The sequence below is a fragment of the Drosophila suzukii genome, chromosome 3 (genome assembly GCF_043229965.1).
Source record: "Drosophila suzukii chromosome 3, CBGP_Dsuzu_IsoJpt1.0, whole genome shotgun sequence".
Taxonomy (NCBI): Eukaryota; Metazoa; Arthropoda; class Insecta; order Diptera; family Drosophilidae; genus Drosophila; species Drosophila suzukii.
The window spans coordinates 1,890,023-1,907,533 of record NC_092082.1 but is presented as its reverse complement, the minus strand read 5'-3'; the positions used below and the strand labels follow the sequence as shown (position 1 = coordinate 1,907,533).

At 49.3% G+C, this 17,511-nt stretch overlaps 9 protein-coding genes across 10 annotated transcripts; 4 read left to right on the top strand and 5 right to left on the bottom strand.

The window, feature by feature from the left end:
• Positions 1 to 454: 454 nt before the first annotated feature.
• On the bottom strand, positions 455 to 1,552 carry LOC108013355 (uncharacterized). Its single transcript, XM_017079174.4, has 4 exons — positions 1,512 to 1,552; positions 1,316 to 1,411; positions 995 to 1,253; positions 455 to 929 (listed from the first exon to the last, which is right to left on the bottom strand). Exons 2-4 carry the CDS (start codon positions 1,402 to 1,404, stop codon positions 702 to 704), a joined length of 576 nt encoding a protein of 191 aa, XP_016934663.2. The 5' UTR covers positions 1,405 to 1,411; positions 1,512 to 1,552; the 3' UTR covers positions 455 to 701.
• Positions 1,553 to 1,693: 141 nt separating this feature from the next.
• Vta1 (vesicle trafficking 1) lies at positions 1,694 to 3,124 on the top strand. Its single transcript, XM_017079172.4, has 4 exons — positions 1,694 to 1,864; positions 1,937 to 1,998; positions 2,076 to 2,226; positions 2,292 to 3,124. The coding sequence occupies exons 1-4, from the start codon at positions 1,755 to 1,757 to the stop codon at positions 2,923 to 2,925; spliced, it is 957 nt and encodes a 318-aa protein (XP_016934661.1). The 5' UTR covers positions 1,694 to 1,754; the 3' UTR covers positions 2,926 to 3,124.
• LOC108013357 (novel acetylcholine receptor chaperone) lies at positions 3,066 to 5,622 on the bottom strand. The gene is made up of 3 exons (XM_017079175.4): positions 5,138 to 5,622; positions 3,714 to 3,852; positions 3,066 to 3,653 (listed from the first exon to the last, which is right to left on the bottom strand). The coding sequence occupies exons 1-3, from the start codon at positions 5,258 to 5,260 to the stop codon at positions 3,433 to 3,435; spliced, it is 483 nt and encodes a 160-aa protein (XP_016934664.1). The 5' UTR covers positions 5,261 to 5,622; the 3' UTR covers positions 3,066 to 3,432.
• Positions 5,623 to 6,224: 602 nt separating this feature from the next.
• On the bottom strand, positions 6,225 to 7,463 carry Bro (Brother). Its single transcript, XM_017078214.4, has one exon. The coding sequence runs from the start codon at positions 6,930 to 6,932 to the stop codon at positions 6,291 to 6,293; it is 642 nt and encodes a 213-aa protein (XP_016933703.2). The 5' UTR covers positions 6,933 to 7,463; the 3' UTR covers positions 6,225 to 6,290.
• A 7-nt stretch (positions 7,464 to 7,470) lies between these two features.
• LOC108012410 (proline-rich protein PRCC) lies at positions 7,471 to 9,017 on the top strand. Its single transcript, XM_017077771.4, has one exon. It carries the CDS (start codon positions 7,547 to 7,549, stop codon positions 8,963 to 8,965), a length of 1,419 nt encoding a protein of 472 aa, XP_016933260.2. The 5' UTR covers positions 7,471 to 7,546; the 3' UTR covers positions 8,966 to 9,017.
• Positions 8,960 to 9,501, bottom strand: LOC108012411 (transmembrane protein 60). Its single transcript, XM_017077772.3, has one exon. The coding sequence runs from the start codon at positions 9,403 to 9,405 to the stop codon at positions 9,010 to 9,012; it is 396 nt and encodes a 131-aa protein (XP_016933261.1). The 5' UTR covers positions 9,406 to 9,501; the 3' UTR covers positions 8,960 to 9,009.
• Positions 9,502 to 9,649: 148 nt separating this feature from the next.
• alphaCOP (coatomer subunit alpha) lies at positions 9,650 to 13,907 on the top strand. The gene is made up of 3 exons (XM_017078415.4): positions 9,650 to 9,797; positions 9,907 to 10,956; positions 11,014 to 13,907. Exons 2-3 carry the CDS (start codon positions 10,011 to 10,013, stop codon positions 13,770 to 13,772), a joined length of 3,705 nt encoding a protein of 1,234 aa, XP_016933904.2. The 5' UTR covers positions 9,650 to 9,797; positions 9,907 to 10,010; the 3' UTR covers positions 13,773 to 13,907.
• Positions 13,908 to 14,092: 185 nt separating this feature from the next.
• Positions 14,093 to 15,356, bottom strand: Bgb (Big brother). The gene has a single exon (XM_017078424.4). It carries the CDS (start codon positions 15,049 to 15,051, stop codon positions 14,410 to 14,412), a length of 642 nt encoding a protein of 213 aa, XP_016933913.1. The 5' UTR covers positions 15,052 to 15,356; the 3' UTR covers positions 14,093 to 14,409.
• A 640-nt stretch (positions 15,357 to 15,996) lies between these two features.
• Positions 15,997 to 17,406, top strand: Mettl2 (methyltransferase-like protein). Of its 2 annotated transcripts, none has more exons than XM_017078417.4 (2): positions 15,997 to 16,167; positions 16,355 to 17,406. In XM_017078417.4, exons 1-2 carry the CDS (start codon positions 16,052 to 16,054, stop codon positions 17,166 to 17,168), a joined length of 930 nt encoding a protein of 309 aa, XP_016933906.2. In that variant the 5' UTR covers positions 15,997 to 16,051; the 3' UTR covers positions 17,169 to 17,406. The 2 variants fall into 2 exon arrangements, with proteins under 2 accessions (XP_016933906.2, XP_016933905.2); XM_017078416.4 differs by having other exon boundaries at positions 16,011 to 16,300.
• Positions 17,407 to 17,511: the final 105 nt, after the last annotated feature.

The window sequence follows — 17,511 nt, the reverse complement described above, 5'->3', positions numbered from 1 at the left end:
CTAATTTTTCTGTTCGCCTGGTACTAGAAATTAAGAAATCGTGCAATTGTCATCGAAATGTCATGTTACTCGGCCATCCATTTCTCGGACAACCAAGAGAATTTTCGACATAAAGCACCAGGCGAACAGAAAACGTAGTAGGTGGTCAGCTATCTCTTTCTTTGGTTTTTCTAGGGATGGGTGCGTGCGTACTTTTTGGCACGAGTATAGGGAATTTTCGTGCCTTTCAGTACAAAGTCGTGACACGAACCAAACTACACGACTTTTCCCCATCTCTAGTTTGATATTCCCTTTTAACTAACGGCTAAGGTGGCCATCTTGAAAAAACAACCGTTAAAATGATATTTTTCCTGGAAGTATCAGCTGATCCCCGCTTTCTAAGCTTTCTGTTTGCCTGGTATCAAGAAATGGTAAACTCAGGAAGATGCACTTAGCATTTTAAATGACCGGCGTCTACAGTAATTATAAGTTTATTTTTAGTACGAAAAGTTTACAAAATTTAAGGTTTAATAACAGTCGGTTGATAAGGCGACCCTCCAGTTAGTTTTGGCTTATCTTACACACTCGCGGACTTTTTGCAATCCGCCGGAACGCAGGCCAGATAAAGAACTTAAGGCAGTACAGCCGTAATCTAAACAATAATTGGAATATTAAGCCAAGACAGCACAAGGTTTAAAGTCGTCGCGTCCGGGCGGGAGTGCCTATTTGGCGGCCTTCTCGGCGGCCAGCTTCTCCTGGAAGCGGCGACGCCTCTGGGCGATGTACACCACCCAGATGAAGGAGATGATGGCCATGCTGATGGACCGGAACATCGGGGGCACGTAGGCGAAGTTAAGGTACACGAACAGGGAGAGGTACTGCCAGTTGGCCCTTAGCAGGGGCCAGTAGAGCTTCTCCACATTCTTGATCGCTGTGTCGGGGGAGTTGCCCTGGAAGAGATTAGGGGTTATAAAGGTAACATGACTCTGGGAGATTATGCAGCCGTAATTCCCACCTCGAACAGGGACAGGAAGAACAGTGAAAGGGCCTGGTAGATGGGAGCGTAGACCAGTCGCTCGGACAGGAACAGGAAGAACCTCCTGAAGCGCACGTCGTGGTCGAAGAGTCGCTCCACCGTCGTGTAGAAGTAGTGCGGAACACTGCCTCCGAAGATCAGGCCAAAGAGTCCGTAGGCGAAGACACTATGCTGGTTGAGGGTCTTGGCCCCCGCCAATCTCTGGGAGGTCACGTTCGCCGAGGTGGCCAGGACGCATCTGCAAGGAGGAGCAGTCAATGGGTTAAGTGGATCGCTTGATAAGCGGTTCAATGTACTTACGCTGTGATGGACGTGGTGCGGACCGGGTGGTTGAAGAGCTGCTCCAGATAAGTGCCGAAGAGCGAGTACAGGGGCTTCGAGAGAACCATGTTGTACCTAGGGAGTCAAGTGCGTAGGATTGGGATGCAGGTCAAAGTGCAAAGTGCAAATAGCCGAGGATTGATAACGATCCGCGAAACCGGTTCCCAGTGTTTACCTAAGAACTCCAATCGTCTTGGCCGCCGCTAAACAAATGAGTCCCCCAACACCTGTAGATAGGTACTAACTTTAGCTCTGATTAACTAGTTCCAGCCACTATCGATAGGCGGATCTATCGATAAGAAAAGTGTGTAAGCTGGTCACTCTGCGAGGGTTCCATTAAATTCGGCATAGTGTTTTCCAGATCCAGACCCATATAAAGCAATCAAGTCCTGAAAATTAGAAGAGTTTTCCGGCCACGATGGAGTTTCCACCTTGTCCTCCCTCGCTAAAGTCCATCCAGCACTTCCTGAAGTTGGCCCAGGAGCACGACACTCGAGATGTGGTCATAGCCTACTGGGCGAGATTATAGTAAGTACCCATAGATCGGTTTTTTCCTGCTCCTCGGCATTCTTATTGTTCTTTGTGTAATCCCGGATCTAGTGCCCTCCAGATTGGGCTCAAGGCCTCCACCCAAACGGGCGAGGAAACCAAATTGCTGCTGGGTAAGTGAAAATCCAATACGCATATTCCCTTTGTATGACTCATCCGTGTTTTGTTTTGGTTTCCCCCTTGGAACCAGGTATCATGGACTGGCTGGAACAGATGAAGAAGCAGTATGCGGACAACGAGGCCCTCACCAACGAGGTGGCTGCCCAGGCTCACATCGAGAACTACGCCCTGAAACTCTTCCTGTACGCCGATAAGCAGGATCGCGAGGAGAACTTTGGCAAGTGGGTCACCTTTACAAGCCTCCCAATCGATTTTTGCAACTCATACGCTTGTGATTCCTCCCCAGAAACGTGGTCAAGGCCTTCTACTCCAGCGGAGTGCTGTACGACATACTCCAAACCTTCGGGGAGCTGAGCGAGGAGGCGCTGCACAACAGGAAGTACGCCAAATGGAAGGCCGCCTACATTCACAATTGCCTGAAGAACGGAGAGACACCGATTCCCGGTCCCTTGCCAGATGACGATGATGAGGCGGAGCTCGAGGGAGAGAATGCGAACGCCTCGGCAGACACATCGCCCGAGGAGGCAGCGGGAGGAGCTGCTCCAGCTCCAGCTCCTGCCCCCTACCAACCGGAGCCAGAGGCAGAACCTCAACCGCCAGCTCCCTCATCCAGCGTGGTCCCTCCCACCGCCGAGGAGGTGCTTAACAATCCGAACAAATTGCCCAGTCCACCGGTGGACGAGGAGAAGCCAGGTGGCTTTGTGCCCTACGTGCCCACGGCTCAGCCCCATCCGGCCACGGCGGCCACCATCTACCAGCCCATTGTGCCCGTGGCGGGAGTGCACATCACTCCCGACCAAATGATTGCCGCCCAGAAGTATTGCAAGTACGCCGGAAGTGCCCTCAACTATGACGACGTAAACACGGCCATCGAGAACCTGCAGAAGGCCCTAAAGTTGCTGAGCACTGGATCCGAGTAGGGAGCCCACACGATATGTATTTAAGCATCACATCCTAGGCACAGTTACAGCTTAGAGCACCAGTATACCCAATAATCTCCGCTTAACACGCGCTGCTAAACGAAAGTAAAGGAACATTCAGATTGACTGACGTTGGATAATTAACTTTAAATATGTATGAGTTGTTCAAATTTATTAAAATTGTTTCTAAAAGTCGTAATTTAGATGGTTTCGACTAAGTGCCCGTTACGAAGAGGATTTGATTATAATTTGGTTTGTTCTGGTCGTGTCTTTATGCCGCGGCTCTACAGTTTTAGTTAATATCTCTCGCCATTACATTAAATAGTTTTGTTTTTTTTTGTTTTGTATACGATAATTATTTGGCACCAAAGTGAAAACATGAATTTCGATTTGCTAGAATGATGGGTGAATGAATTTGTGACCCGAAGACAGGGCGCGCCAATCTAAGGTGCTAAAACAAAGCTGGATCAGTGAATGACTATGAGTATGCGTGATGATTAGGCGGGCCTAATCCTGCTTGACCCCATTCGCCGGAGGCTGGGTGGCCGCGGAGGCCTCGTCCTGAAGGCGGGCGGTCTGGTACCAGACCACCAGGCGACCGCCCAGCATGAAGGTGAACACCAGCGCCGGTCCGGAGCGCTCGAAGGGATCACTTACCATCCAGTGCTGGTAGATGCCCAGCAGCATCAGCACCAGCAGCGTGACATTGGCCGCATTCTTGACCTTATCTAGGGGTAAATATGGAGTTTATTACTTGAATATATCATATTAATGCTTCTTTTACTTACGATAGGGAATCAGAGCCATGGCCAGGCCGCAGACGATCTCCAGGATGCCAACGGTGCGCCGGTACCACTTCGAGGGGATCTTCACTCCGAAGAGGGCGGTGAGCGGAAATACTTTGGCATACTTGACGTACTCTGTGCGCTGCAATCGAGAGGAAAGGAAATTGAATATGACTTCGCTGCGGCACGGGGATATAATTAATCTTGCCCAGAAACACTACCCAAAGGAATTTGCTCCGCCCAGCGGAAGGCAGTGCAGCCCGTTTATTTTTAAATGGAAGCAAGCTTTCTTGTTGTCACATTTGCTTGTGGATCTCTCTGTTTTTGTTGGCATCGTTGGCCCCAAGTGTTTGTGGTAATGCGAAGGTAATTAAGATTACAATTACAATTACACCACTGGGAGCACAGCAAACAAAACGAATATTTCGAAATTAAAAAAAAAGATTGAAAACATGTGATTTTTGAAAGTAAAATGGCGCGTAACGAATGCAATGGCAATTTGAAAACATACACTGAATCGATTGTGCACATATATGTATAATGATTTATATATACATAATATTGATACTATATTATTTTAATATTTTCAATTATACACTTTATTGAGTATTCTGTCGAATCGCCTTATATATAAAATACATTTGTACACCCTGAATTGATTGAAAAGCATACGTCATGGTGGTTTTCCTTTGAGAAATTGTTTACATTGCTATGCGAAATATTTTTATAGCAATGAAAACGAAATCTTTGGGCGTTGTTTTTACAAAAAGTAAACAACAAATTCCCACAAACAGCTGTTCTACAAATCTTTAGCTTTTTCAAGTTCCACACGCATGTTTCCTATTTGTTTGGAGGTTTTCAAAACAATTTACAAACAAGGTGATTAATAATTAGCTGGCCAAATTTTCAAGGTTTCCCAATTCTTTAGAATTGTAAATATAGGTTTGTTTTTGAAAATGTGGTAAATTTGTGTGGGTCTTTAAATGAATCACAATCTATTTGAAAAATTAAAAAGTATATTTCATACTTATCTAAAAATTAAGAGTTTCCCGAATCATAAAAATTCAAAATTTGTGGAATACTTTCACGTGATCTTTTTTTTTACTATTTCGCTTATAAAGCATCTATTTTTCCTGAAATATCTTTGAAGATCATAGCGTCTCGCGACGTTTGAGTGTCAGCGATTGGCATTGATGGGGTCGAGTTCAATGCCCATTAGTCAGTCATATTTCCGAAAGCAGTTCTAGATCTATTATGGGACTTTTCCTAAAATGCTTTCTACAACCATTTACATAAGAGCGTTCCATTTAGGGAAAACATGAATTTAAAACTGCAAGTTAAATGGGATAGAAGTGAGAAAAATCGATAGGCTGCACGCCTTGTGACCGGCAAAACTCCGGCTGTATCGATTTTCCAGAGACACATACCAGGTCCTTGTACAGATCCTTGCTGATGTGCGGCGTCAGCTTGAGGGTGCCCACGAAGATGAAGAACAGGCCCAGCAGAACCGAGAGGCTCTTCAGCACGATCGTATTGGATGCAGGGGGCATCTCGGCCGATTTATGGGTAAACACTTTCGGGGCTATATATCCCAAGTGGGCCGCTGGGGCTGGGGTTCGGAGGGGCCGGAGTTCACTGGGAGCCCCTAACCACCAATACAATACACCCTACCAAAACACACCGGTCGCTAATTTTAGACCAAATCTCGCAGCTTTTCGTGCCGATTCGGACGGACCACCAGCAAATTGAAGCACACAATCCGAATGTTTTCAAAATCGCTGCGGTGCGGTATGTATAATTTTATGAATTCTTAGTCCGCGGCGTTTTGGTTCCCTTCTATTTATTTCATTTTCACCCGGCACCTTTCCTTTCCGCTTTCGGTTTCGCGTTCGAAAAGAGACTGATTCCGATTCAGATTCAGACCAGTTGCAAAGTTTATTTCGGCAGCATCCCAAACGGAATGGCGGAAAATCAATATATGCTCACATGCCCGGTGCTCTGGCCGAGAATCGAGAGTTACGAGTTCAGAGAGGACAGCCGGCCCACCCCGGAGAGTGGAGAGTGGAGAGTGAAGAGCACCAAGGAACGGCAGCTGGACCCACTCCTCATCGGGTGTCGACGAGTCGGGTGGTGGTTGTTCCGAAACTGGCGCAATTAAGGCCAAAGACCCCGGCCAGCAACCCTTAAGGAGCCCCAGATAAACAATCATTAGGTGAACATGCATTCGCCAAATGCATGGGCCTACCAAAATCGGAAGTTCCTTGTAAATTGAAGGGTTTTTGTTAATTCAGGGCACATAACTAGACCTATTGAAACTGAATTACCAAGGGTTTGCGGTCTAGTTCTCTATTATCAGCTAAATTAAATGTCAATACCCACTTTTAAATGACATCCTTGATTATACATATATTAGGGCATATGGGATTTTGCTGAGCTTTCTCTAAACAAAGGTTTTCAGAAGATGACCTCAACCTGGCTTACAAATTCATAATAATAACACAAAACATTGGTTTTACTAATTTATTATCAAGTTACTTAGATCATACTTAAGATAACTAACCTATACATAAGTGTCTTCCACTACCAGCCCATTGGTCCTCCGGGCAAACCAGGTCCACCTCTGCGATGGTGTTCCTCTGGTGGAGTCTGGGGCGTGTGGTAAATCCTCTTGGACTCAGCCATACGTTGGTTGTAGCTCTGGATCTGCTCCTGCAGTTGGGCATCCTCCTGCTGGGCTCGTTGTTCGTCGAACTCCAGACTGGCCACGCCATCCAATCTATCCAGATCCACCCAGCCACGGAATCGGACACACACCCCGTTCATGATGAAGTTGGAACGCAGATGCACTTTTCCCCGCTCTCGCTCGAAGTCGCACTCCTGCTCCTGGGCATAGGGATTGTGGTTGGCGTTGAAGTAGAGCTGCAGGTTAGTGCCGGAGGCCACCATCGAGATCTCCGCATAGCCCTTGCGGCAGTCGTTGATGAACCTCATCCGGCGCTCCTCCGCCGCCCGTTCCCTGTAGCCCGTGTAGCGCACCTCGCTTTCCCGACTAAGCCGGCGGAAGAGCTCGTCGCTCTCGAACTTTGATCTCTGGTCGGGAACCACTCGGGGCATTTTGAAGATGAATCGAGGTTTGGGCTGCTCGTACATGGCCATGGCTTCGTACGGCGGAATCATCCCATTCAAGGCGGCTGCGTCTCCGAGATTCTGGTGATGGTGCATGGTATTTGCTATATCTGTATTCTCTGAAGTGAAAATGTTGACTGATCTCCTATGGGATGTTAAGTCTAATTTATATCAAATAAGAGATGTGGTACAGGTAGGTACTTGATTTAAAGAGGATTACCTGAGGTAATGTTTTATGACCTCTTATGTTAGTTAATGGGCACAGCTTATTTAAACATCTGGAGCTATGTACCCTTTTTACGGTTTTATTTTAGGGCGTTCGTATTTATTCCTTTGCAGGTAGGCAACACCCGGTTTTTCGCAAAACAGATTAATTTTGCATTAGGAAAATATTTTGTCTAAAACGTCTTCAACTCCATGCAAAAAAACTTTACCAACTTTTTATATTTTACAAAGTATTGGTGAGAAATAATATTTTTGCAACACATCAAAAATTATTTAAAAAGTTATTTAAAAGATCGCGGTATCTTTAAATCGAAATTTAAAAACCGAAACACGTTGTAACGGTATTATGTGCAGTGTTGGATAATTCAGCATGTTATTTAAAAGAGGTGACAACAGTAAAAGTCCTAAAACAGGTGACAACTCTAGACCCACTAAACAGCTGTAGTTTGTGTATTGTATTGTTTAATTTTAACAATTTGTTAAAAATGTCGCTTGTTGCTTATGCCGCCAGTTCTGACGAAGATTCAGAGAACGAGGAGGAGGAAAACCCGGGGCCACAAGTGGAACTGGTGAAACCAGCAGCCAAGCCGAGCACAACAAATCCCACCAGTGAGGCACCTATAGAACCTGAACCAAGTGGTGGTCACATTAGCGATGAAGACGACGATTACGTTCCCCAAGAAGTGTCCCTGCTGGAACTGAAGCCTTCCACGGGAAGACTTCTACTGGCCTTACCCAAGCCAAAAGTCTCTACTCCCGCTGCAAACCCAGAAGATGCGGATGTGGACCAGCTGGTGACCCCCGCCTTTGCCAACTTGCCAATGCCACGAACGGCAGCGCCAGGAAAAGCCATCATAGAGGAGAAGGACGACGAGTTCCTCCACAAAAAAGCATTGCCAGTTGAAATAGAGAAACCTCCACCGCCGCCAGTAAAAGGGCGCGTCAAGATCAGCATTCCCTCGCTGCGGGAATTCTCCGATGTAGATCGGGAGAAGGCTGACAAGGCCAAGAACAAAGTAGACAAACCCAATGTTCCCAAGGGGTCGGGACTGCTAAGTATGCTGCCGCAGGCAAAGTCAGAGAGGAATTTCTCCAAGAACTCTTCATCCGTGGCCGCCACATCCACAGCGAGTACCACAACAGCTGCTAATACAACAAGTAATCAGCCTGTGCAGCCTCGATCTGCTCCAGCTTTTGTGCCCGATACAGTAAAGCAGCGTCGGGCAGCGCACAATACCGAAGGTGTAGATGGCCCCAGGGCCGGTCAAAAGAAGAATCCTGAAGGAAAAGATGCTTCCAAGCCCTCAAAAGTCAAACCCACCACACTGGTGAATGCCAGCGATAGTGAGGATGATGATGAGGGCACTGGAGACTTTTTCTCCCTAAACTCCGAACAAAAACTGCCCGAGGTGAGCAGCAACGAGATTAGCGCACTGGTGGCCAAGCGAGCAGCTAAAATGGTCGAGGCCAGTAGCAAATACCTGGAGGAGATTGCCGAGAAGGGAGCCGCCGAAGCAGAGGCCGCCCGACTTGAGGAGGAGCAGACGCAGTTGGCACAGAAGCGCTACCACGAGCAGCAGCTAAACTCAGAGGCCATGGACGCACTGGTGGGCAAGAATGCCAAGCGGCGGCGAAAGGAGGCCAAGGAAATGCAGGTGATCGACATTGTGGGCTCACAGGTAATGCCCGATCGCGAGGAATGGATGCGAACGGCGCTTGCCTCGTCCACCACCTTCCAACCCACTGGAGTGCTGACGGACGAGGAGCCAGTGGCAGGAACGAGGCGCAAGCACCAGATCACCTACCTGGCGCACAAGGCCAAGGCCAACGAAGCCGAGTTGCAGGCCATGTGGTCGGCCAACAGGCAGACCCGTCGAGCCACCCAAAGCAAATACGGCTTTTGAGTTTCCACTTTATGTACACCTTATCCTAAAATACATGCTTAATCCTACTGAATCCAGCCCTCGCGTTTACCCAACCTGCTGCCCACATAGAAGATGGCGGTGCTCAGCAGGAGGACCACCGGGGCAATGGTCACGTAAATGGGAATCTGTTGCGGGTACTCCAGCGTTAGGCAGATCATGACCTGCGATGAGATGGTAAGCAGAACGCCGGCGATGTTCCATTTGTAGAGGAACAAGAGGTCCGTCAAGCAGGTTAGGTTGCGCCACTTGCGGATGAACTTTATGATCACGTAGATGATGATAATCACATCGAAGAACCAGAGCGGCGTGAAGGTGACGAACCAATTCCAGGTGGTGCGGGGGTCCAGGCGCAGGCACAGCAGAATCAGGAATACCAGGACAATGAACCAGGTGAAGAGTGCCCGGTGTGCCAACGTCATGTTTTTATATTATTTATAACTTTTTCATGGTAGGTCGGAAAGTAAACAAAGCGAAGTGTAATTTTTGATTGCACTTTTTCCCAGTGTTGTAAAACAGTGTCATTCATATGCGGCCCTTTACAGTGGCCACTAAAAGTTACCAACAATAGAATTACCAGAACAATAACGAAACCAAATCAATTAACTTAACTATATTTTAAACAATATAAAACATATATTTTGAGGGAATTAAATTATGGACATTCAATTTAAGGCTGCATTTTTGAAAAACACCTTTTGTTTACAAATGGCGTACAAATACTTTGGTAACAAGTGCATCCCTGCCAGCAGTTGACAACCCTGTCTGCGCTGAGAAGAAGAAGATAATTGACGTGTCACAATTTCAACGATTGGTTGGTGTTTTTCATAAACTTAATTGTTGGCAATAGATTACGTGTTTTCCAATTATTCCTAATAGCGGATAATAACACAACACATCTACTATTTCTTATATTAATACAGGCAAGTGCCCGCACCAACCGAAAAAGGGCGCTTGAAAAAAAAGCCGACAGCCAGAAGAACCCATTTTGAGACACATACACAGGCAAATCGGAAAAAGTGCCAACATGCTGACCAACTTCGAGTCCAAGTCGGCGCGGGTGAAGGGCCTCTCCTTCCACCCGAAACGCCCCTGGATCCTGGTCAGCTTGCACAGCGGCGTCATCCAGCTGTGGGACTACCGGATGCACACGCTCCTCGAAAAGTTCGACGAGCACGACGGACCGGTGAGAGGCGTGGCCTTCCACCAGCAGATGCCCCTCTTCGTCTCCGGCGGAGATGATTACAAGATCAAGGTTTGGAACTATAAGCAGCGCCGCTGCATCTTCACCCTGCTGGCCCATTTGGACTACGTGCGCACGGTGGCCTTCCACCACGAATACCCTTGGATTCTGAGCGCCTCCGACGATCAGACCATCCGCATCTGGAACTGGCAGTCGCGCAACTGCATCTGCGTGCTGACGGGCCACAATCACTATGTGATGTGCGCCCAGTTCCATCCCACGGAGGACCAGATCGTCTCTGCATCGCTGGATCAGACGGTTCGCGTGTGGGACATCTCTGGTCTGCGCAAGAAGAACGTGGCTCCCGGACCCGGCGGCCTCGATGATCACCTGAAGGGTCATCCGGGTGCCACCGATCTGTTTGGCCAAGCGGATGCCGTGGTCAAGCATGTGCTCGAAGGCCACGACCGTGGCGTCAACTGGGCCAGCTTCCATCCCACTCTACCACTGATTGTGTCCGGTGCCGATGATCGCCTGGTGAAGCTGTGGCGAATGAACGAGTACAAGGCCTGGGAGGTGGACACCTGCCGCGGCCACTACAACAACGTGTCCAGCGTGCTGTTCCATCCACGTCAGGACCTGATCCTCTCGAACGGTGAGGATCGCAGCATTCGCGTCTGGGACATGACCAAGCGGCAGTGCCTTTTCACATTCCGGCGGGACAACGAGCGCTTCTGGATTCTCACGGCGCATCCAACCTTGAATCTGTTTGCAGCTGGCCACGATGGAGGTGAGTTAATCACTATATTTTTTGAGGCCATTATTATATTCGCTGTCCTTTTTACAGGTATGGTGGTCTTCAAATTGGAGCGAGAGCGACCCGCCTACGCCGTGCACGGCAACATTCTGTACTACGTAAAGGAGCGTTTCCTGCGCAAGCTGGACTTTACCACCACCAAGGACACGGTGGTGATGCAGCTGCGACCGGGCAAGTCACCGGTTTACAGCATGTCGTATAATCCTGCATTGAATGCCGTGCTAATTTGCACACGCACCAACAACCTGGAGAACAGCACCTACGACCTGTGCCAGATTCCCAAGGATACTGAGAGCCAGAGCGAGTCGGACAGCAAGCGCAGCTCTGGAATCACCGCCATCTGGGTGGCCCGCAATCGGTTTGCAGTGCTGGATCGCAACCAGCAGTTGGTGATCAAGAACTTTAAGAACGAAGTGACCAAGAAGCTGCCCACTTTCTGCGAGGAGATCTTCTATGCCGGCACGGGCATGCTGCTCATCCGGGATCCCGAGTTCGTCACTCTGTACGAGGTCCAACGCCTTGTCTCCGTTGGAAGCATCAAGCTGGCCAAGTGCCGCTACGTGGTGTGGTCACCGGACATGTCCTTGGTGGCATTGCTCTGCAAGCACTCGGTGACAATATGCGACCGCAGGTTACAGTACTTGTGCACTGTGCAGGAGAACTGTAGGGTGAAGTCTGGCGCCTGGGACGAGTCGGGCGTGTTTATCTACACCACCAGCAACCACATCAAGTACGCTATCACCAACGGAGACCACGGCATTATCCGTACATTGGATCTGCCCATTTACTTGACTCGCGTCAAGGGCAACCAGGTGTTCTGCTTGGATCGCGAGTGCCGCACTCGCGTGCTCCATATCGATCCCACGGAGTACAAGTTTAAGCTGGCCCTGATCCAGCGCAAGTACGACGAGGTGTTGCACATGGTGAGGAATGCCCGCCTGGTGGGCCAGAGCATCATTGCCTACCTGCAGCAGAAGGGATACCCAGAGGTGGCTCTGCACTTTGTAAAGGACGAGAAAACGCGATTTGGACTGGCTCTGGAGTGCGGCAACATCGAAATTGCCCTGGAGGCAGCTAAGGCTCTGGATGACAAGGACTGCTGGGATCGTCTGGGCCAGAGCGCCTTGCTTCAAGGCAACCACCAGGTGGTTGAGATGTGCTACCAGCGGACCAAGAACTTTGACAAGCTTAGCTTCCTCTATCTCATAACCGGCAACCTGGAGAAGCTCAAGAAGATGAACAAGATCGCTGAGATCCGCAAGGATGTATCCGCCCAGTACCAGGGTGCTCTGCTCCTCGGTGACGTCAAGGAGCGGGTGAACATCCTCAAGAACTGCGGACAACTTTCGTTGGCCTATCTCACAGCCGCTACCCATGGATTTGACGACCTTACAGAATCCCTGAGCGAGACGATCACTTCGCAGGGTAACACACTTCCCGAGGTGAATCCCAACGCTCAGTTGTTGCAGCCACCAGTGCCCATCCAGCAGTTGGAGACCAACTGGCCACTGTTGTCCGTTTCCAAGGGCTTCTTCGAAGGCGCGATGGTCACCAGGGCTGGATCCAGTGCCACTGCCCGCCAGGCGCTGAACATCAACGCCGATGCTGCAGTGCTGGACGAGCACAATGGCGGCGGTGATGGCTGGGGAGCGGATGCTGATCTGGGTCTAGATGAGGACGGCGATGAGGAGATGCACGATGCACTGAGTAACGATGGAGAAGGTGGAGCAGGAGGAGAGGATGGAGCCGGCTGGGATGTGGGCGATGACGATCTTGTGGTGCCTGAGGAGCTGGCCTCCAAGATAAAGGCTTCCGCCCTTGACAGCAACTACTATGCGGCGCCCAACAAGGGCTTGTCTCCTGCCCAACAATGGGCAAACAACTCGCCTCTGGTGCTGGACCATGTCAAGGCCGGATCCTTCGAGACTGCCTTCCGTTTGCTTCACGACCAGCTGGGAGTGGTTAACTTCAAGCCATTTAAGACACTCTTCCTGCACAACTACGCCTGCTCTCGCACCAGCTTCACGGCCAATCCGAATCTGCAATCGCTAAGTGGTTACCCACTGCGGAACTTCTCCGAGACAAACATCAAGCTGCAGCGTCCGGCGGTGGGCATCAAGCTTAACGATTTGGTGGCGCGTCTACAGGCTGGATACCAACTAACGACATCTGGCAAGTTCTCCGAGGCAGTGGAGAAATTTCATTCCATCTTGATCAGCATTCCACTGCTGGTGGTGGACACGAAACTGGACACGGCTGAGGCTCAGCAGCTGCTAAGGATCTGCGCGGAGTACATCGTTGGTCTGAAGATGGAGACTGTACGCAAGGGTATGCCCAAGTCAACGCTGGATGAGCAAAAGCGTCTGTGCGAGATGGCAGCCTACTTCACACACTGCAAGCTCCAGCCCGTGCACCAAATCCTTACCCTGCGTACCGCCCTCAACATGTTCTTCAAACTGAAGAATTACAAGACGGCCGCCTCCTTTGCCCGCCGTCTTCTGGAGTTGGCTCCTCGCCCAGATGTCGCCCAGCAAGTGCGGAAGATCCTGCAGGCCTGCGAGGTGAACCCCGTGGATGAGCATCAGCTGCAGTACGAGGAGTTCAATCCATTCACAATCTGCGGCATCAGCTGGAAGCCGTTGTACAGGGGCAAACCCGAGGTGACCTGTCCCTTCTGCTCCTCCTCCTACGACCCGCAGTTCAAGGGAAGTCTCTGCACCGTTTGCGAGGTGAGCCAGATCGGCAAGGATAGCATCGGACTGCGCATCTCCAATCTGCAATTCCGCTAGGGCGACAAGCTTGTTTGCTTTCCAATATTTACGTTTCCTCCACGCCAAGCGAGACCCCTTAGTTTAGTTTTACACGATTCTTGCTTATTATGTATCAAGTTCAGTATCTGTATATTATAATGCTATAAATTCAAATCGAGCACCTGGTTTTCTTCTATCTAAGCAATAGTATGTAATGGAAATTGATGGTTTCGTACGATTTAAAGTGTCTCCAAGCCGATGACTACAATATTCAAAACTCATCGCCTGTACGTAAATTCCAGTGAATAGTCTCAATCCGGCTGCCTCACAGCGGAAAGCCCAGAATTAATAATGCGGCATCGATTAGTAATTATGTATTTTAGTTAAAGATACGACACTAATTCCACACTAAGTTGTAAGTATAATACCATAAAAGCATACGTAAAGTAAGCATTAGATCTAACACTATTCTAGGAGCATAATTATTCGAGCGTGTCTAACGTAATCGTATTGAAATCTCGCAAGGGAAGGCCCTGCCAAGGGGCTCGGAGCATTCTCAGTTGTCCATGAAGTATTGAGTATTCGCGAATTGAGTCTCTAGCTGCTGGTGATGCGGCTGCTGCTGTTGGAGCTGCAGCTGCGGATGTGACGGCCCTGGCGCCGTCCACAGATCCAACTAACGGCGCCACATGCTGGCGCCGACGCCAATGCCGCCGGAGGCCACGCCCCGCCGCACCGCCTCCATCTCGTCCTGTCGGTTGTCGCGGTAGGCGCGCTTGGTGTCCTCGAACTCGCGAAGTCGCTGGTTGTAGCGATCGATCTGATCCCGCAGGATGGCATCCTCGTGCATCGCCCGCCGCTCGTCGTACTCCAGACACCCCACGCCGTCCAGCCGCTCCAGATCCATCCAGCCGCGGAAGCGGACGCAGACCCCGTTCATGATGAAGTAGGATTTTATGTGCACCTTGCCGTGCTCCTTGTCAAAATCGCACTCCTTGTCGTGCAGGTACGGATTCTGGTTGGCGTTGAAGACCAGCTGCAGATTGGTGCCCGAGGCCACGAAGCTGGCCTCCGTGTGTCCCTCGCGACAGCCGTTCATGAAGCGCACCTGCCGCTCCTCGATGCTGCGCTCCCGGTAGCCTGTGTAGCGCACCTCGCTCTCTCGACTGAGCCGCCGAAAGAGCTCGTCGCTCTCGAACTTGGACTTCTGGTCGGGCACCACGCGCGGCATCTTGAAGATGAAGCGCGGCTTGGGCTGCTCGTACAATCCGATAGTGTCGTAGGGAATCATGTTGGCCAGGGCCGCCTCGTTCATCATTTTCTCGATTTAAGCGCGACTCGTTCGCTGGATCGAACGCTGAATGGGGTCTGTTTCTGTGGGTTCTCCTGCAGACCTCCGCGTATACGCAATGCTCCCTGGAACACAATTCGCTGAACGGGATCTCTTTCGAGCGCTCCTTCGACGGGCCTTCTACGTGTACGCAATAAGCGTTTGTGTCTCAGCACACTGAATGCTAATTGTTCAAATTTCTCGCCTCCGTCGCAAAAAACAACGCACAATACAACAAAAAGGATGGTTTGCGGTTTTGATATACCAACTGACGCGGCGTTGCCACTGGGAAAAAAAGTGGAGTCCGAAAGTATAGAGATGGGACACGAGACTGAAACGCGTGACTAAACAATAGTGTTTGTAACCACTATTATTCTTGCTATTGAATATTTAAAACTAAGGTAGATAGGTGAGACGTTTATACATAATTAACTATTGTTCCCCTTAATAATTTGTAATATGTTGTAAGTTAGGTGTTTGTAACACAGTTTGATATAAGAACTTAAGAACTCACCAACTCACCGCAACTCTTTTCTACATTTCAGTTGATTTCCTTGACATAAATATTTTCTTTCAATACACTTCTGTTAAAAATTTCTTCGCGCACATCTACACAATTTTTTGACACGCGCACATCTTTAGAAATAACCAACATTCACTTTTCGACGGTCTGGCAGCACTGTTTCGTAAATCAACGCACTTCCAGTTTTGTATGCAATTTTCTGGAGTTTTCCGTTGAAAATTCAAAGCGCAGGCATTCTTTTGCCTCTCCTGCATACCTAAGCAATCTATACACACATTTATTCGCCATATTTTTCGGAAAACAAGGAAAACCTCCGAGAACCTGATTTCCCGCGCGACCGACTTTGCCAGCGACTCAAAAATACTAGATGTTTTGGTATTTCTTGGTATTATTTGAATGGTGCCTACCACGGCCACACTGCGTGTTTACAAAATATAGAATTTTGGTAGGAACAACAGGTGCTATATGTCCTCATTCCTGGCCGATATGAGTGACACCCCCACTGCGGACAACGAAAAGCGACCCCAATTCGGAACTCGCCTGCTCACGAACGCGGACGACGTCTTCAAGCACAATGCTTGGTAAATATGGGATGCAAATCCTCCGGAGATTGGCCAGCAAAACTTGGGAGCACACTCGCCAGCGTAAAAAACCAGCCGGAGCGGGCAGCCGGGTGCTCACCGATGTGCGAGAGGTGTTCGAGTTTAATGCCTGGTACCTATCCGTAGTCCATCGCTCATGGAAACCCCTCTAATTCTCGATCCCCAGGGACCACGTGCAATGGGACGAGGAGCAGGAACTGGCCGCCCAGGCGGCGGTAGCCAAAAACTCGGCCAGCAAGATGGAGGCGGAGCAGAAGGACCGATTCCAATCGGACGCACCCAAGTTCTGGGACTCCTTCTACGGCATTCACGACAACCGCTTCTTCAAGGATCGCCACTGGCTCTTCACAGAGTTCCCAGAACTAGCTCCTTTGACCACCGATGCGGCGGAGCAGCAACCCCGCCGCATTTTCGAACTGGGCTGTGGAGTCGGAAACACTATTTTACCCCTGTTACAGTACAGCTCTGAGCAGCAGCTGAGGGTTTCCGGTTGCGATTTCTCCGCCCGGGCCATTGAAATCCTGCGGAGTCAACCCCAGTTCGACGAAAAGCGCTGCGAGGTGTTCGAAATGGATGCCACGCTGGATCAGTGGCAGGTGCCCTTTGAGGAGAACTCCCAGGACATTATCGTAATGATCTTTGTGCTGTCCGCCATTGAGCCGAAGAAAATGCAGCGGGTGCTGGAGAACTGCTATCGCTACCTTCGACCAGGTGGCATGCTACTCTTCCGGGACTATGGCAGATACGACCTGGCACAGTTGCGCTTCAAAAGCGGCAAGTGTTTGGAGGACAACTTCTACGTGCGCGGCGATGGCACCATGGTGTACTTCTTCACGGAGGAGGAACTGCGGGACATGATGACCAAAGCAGGGCTGAAGGAGGAGCAGCTCATTGTGGACCGCAGGTTGCAGGTCAACCGCGGTCGGGGCTTAAAGATGTACCGCGTTTGGATTCAGACAAAGTTCAAGAAACCGCTTTAGTACATTTAAGTCTAGTTTGCTTAAGACAAAAATTGAGTGGCTTAAATGGCACTTCGCATTAATAATATTTTAAAGTTTTTTAAACGTTTTTGCTGTATGCTAATTACTGTTATTAAGTCAAAACATTATTTTTTGCTTATTAAAGTGTACAATTTAAACCTTTTAGATTCCTTAAGAGATATACACAATTTTATAAGTGCAAATAAAGTCTGCAAAGAATTAATGGTTGTAAACAAAACATTTTGAATTAATGCAACCAAATTGTTAATTAGCTAGTTAGCTCCTGTTTTAAAAATATTTTGCTTAAGTCCTGACTAAAAAGCCCGGCTTGCCTTTAAATTTC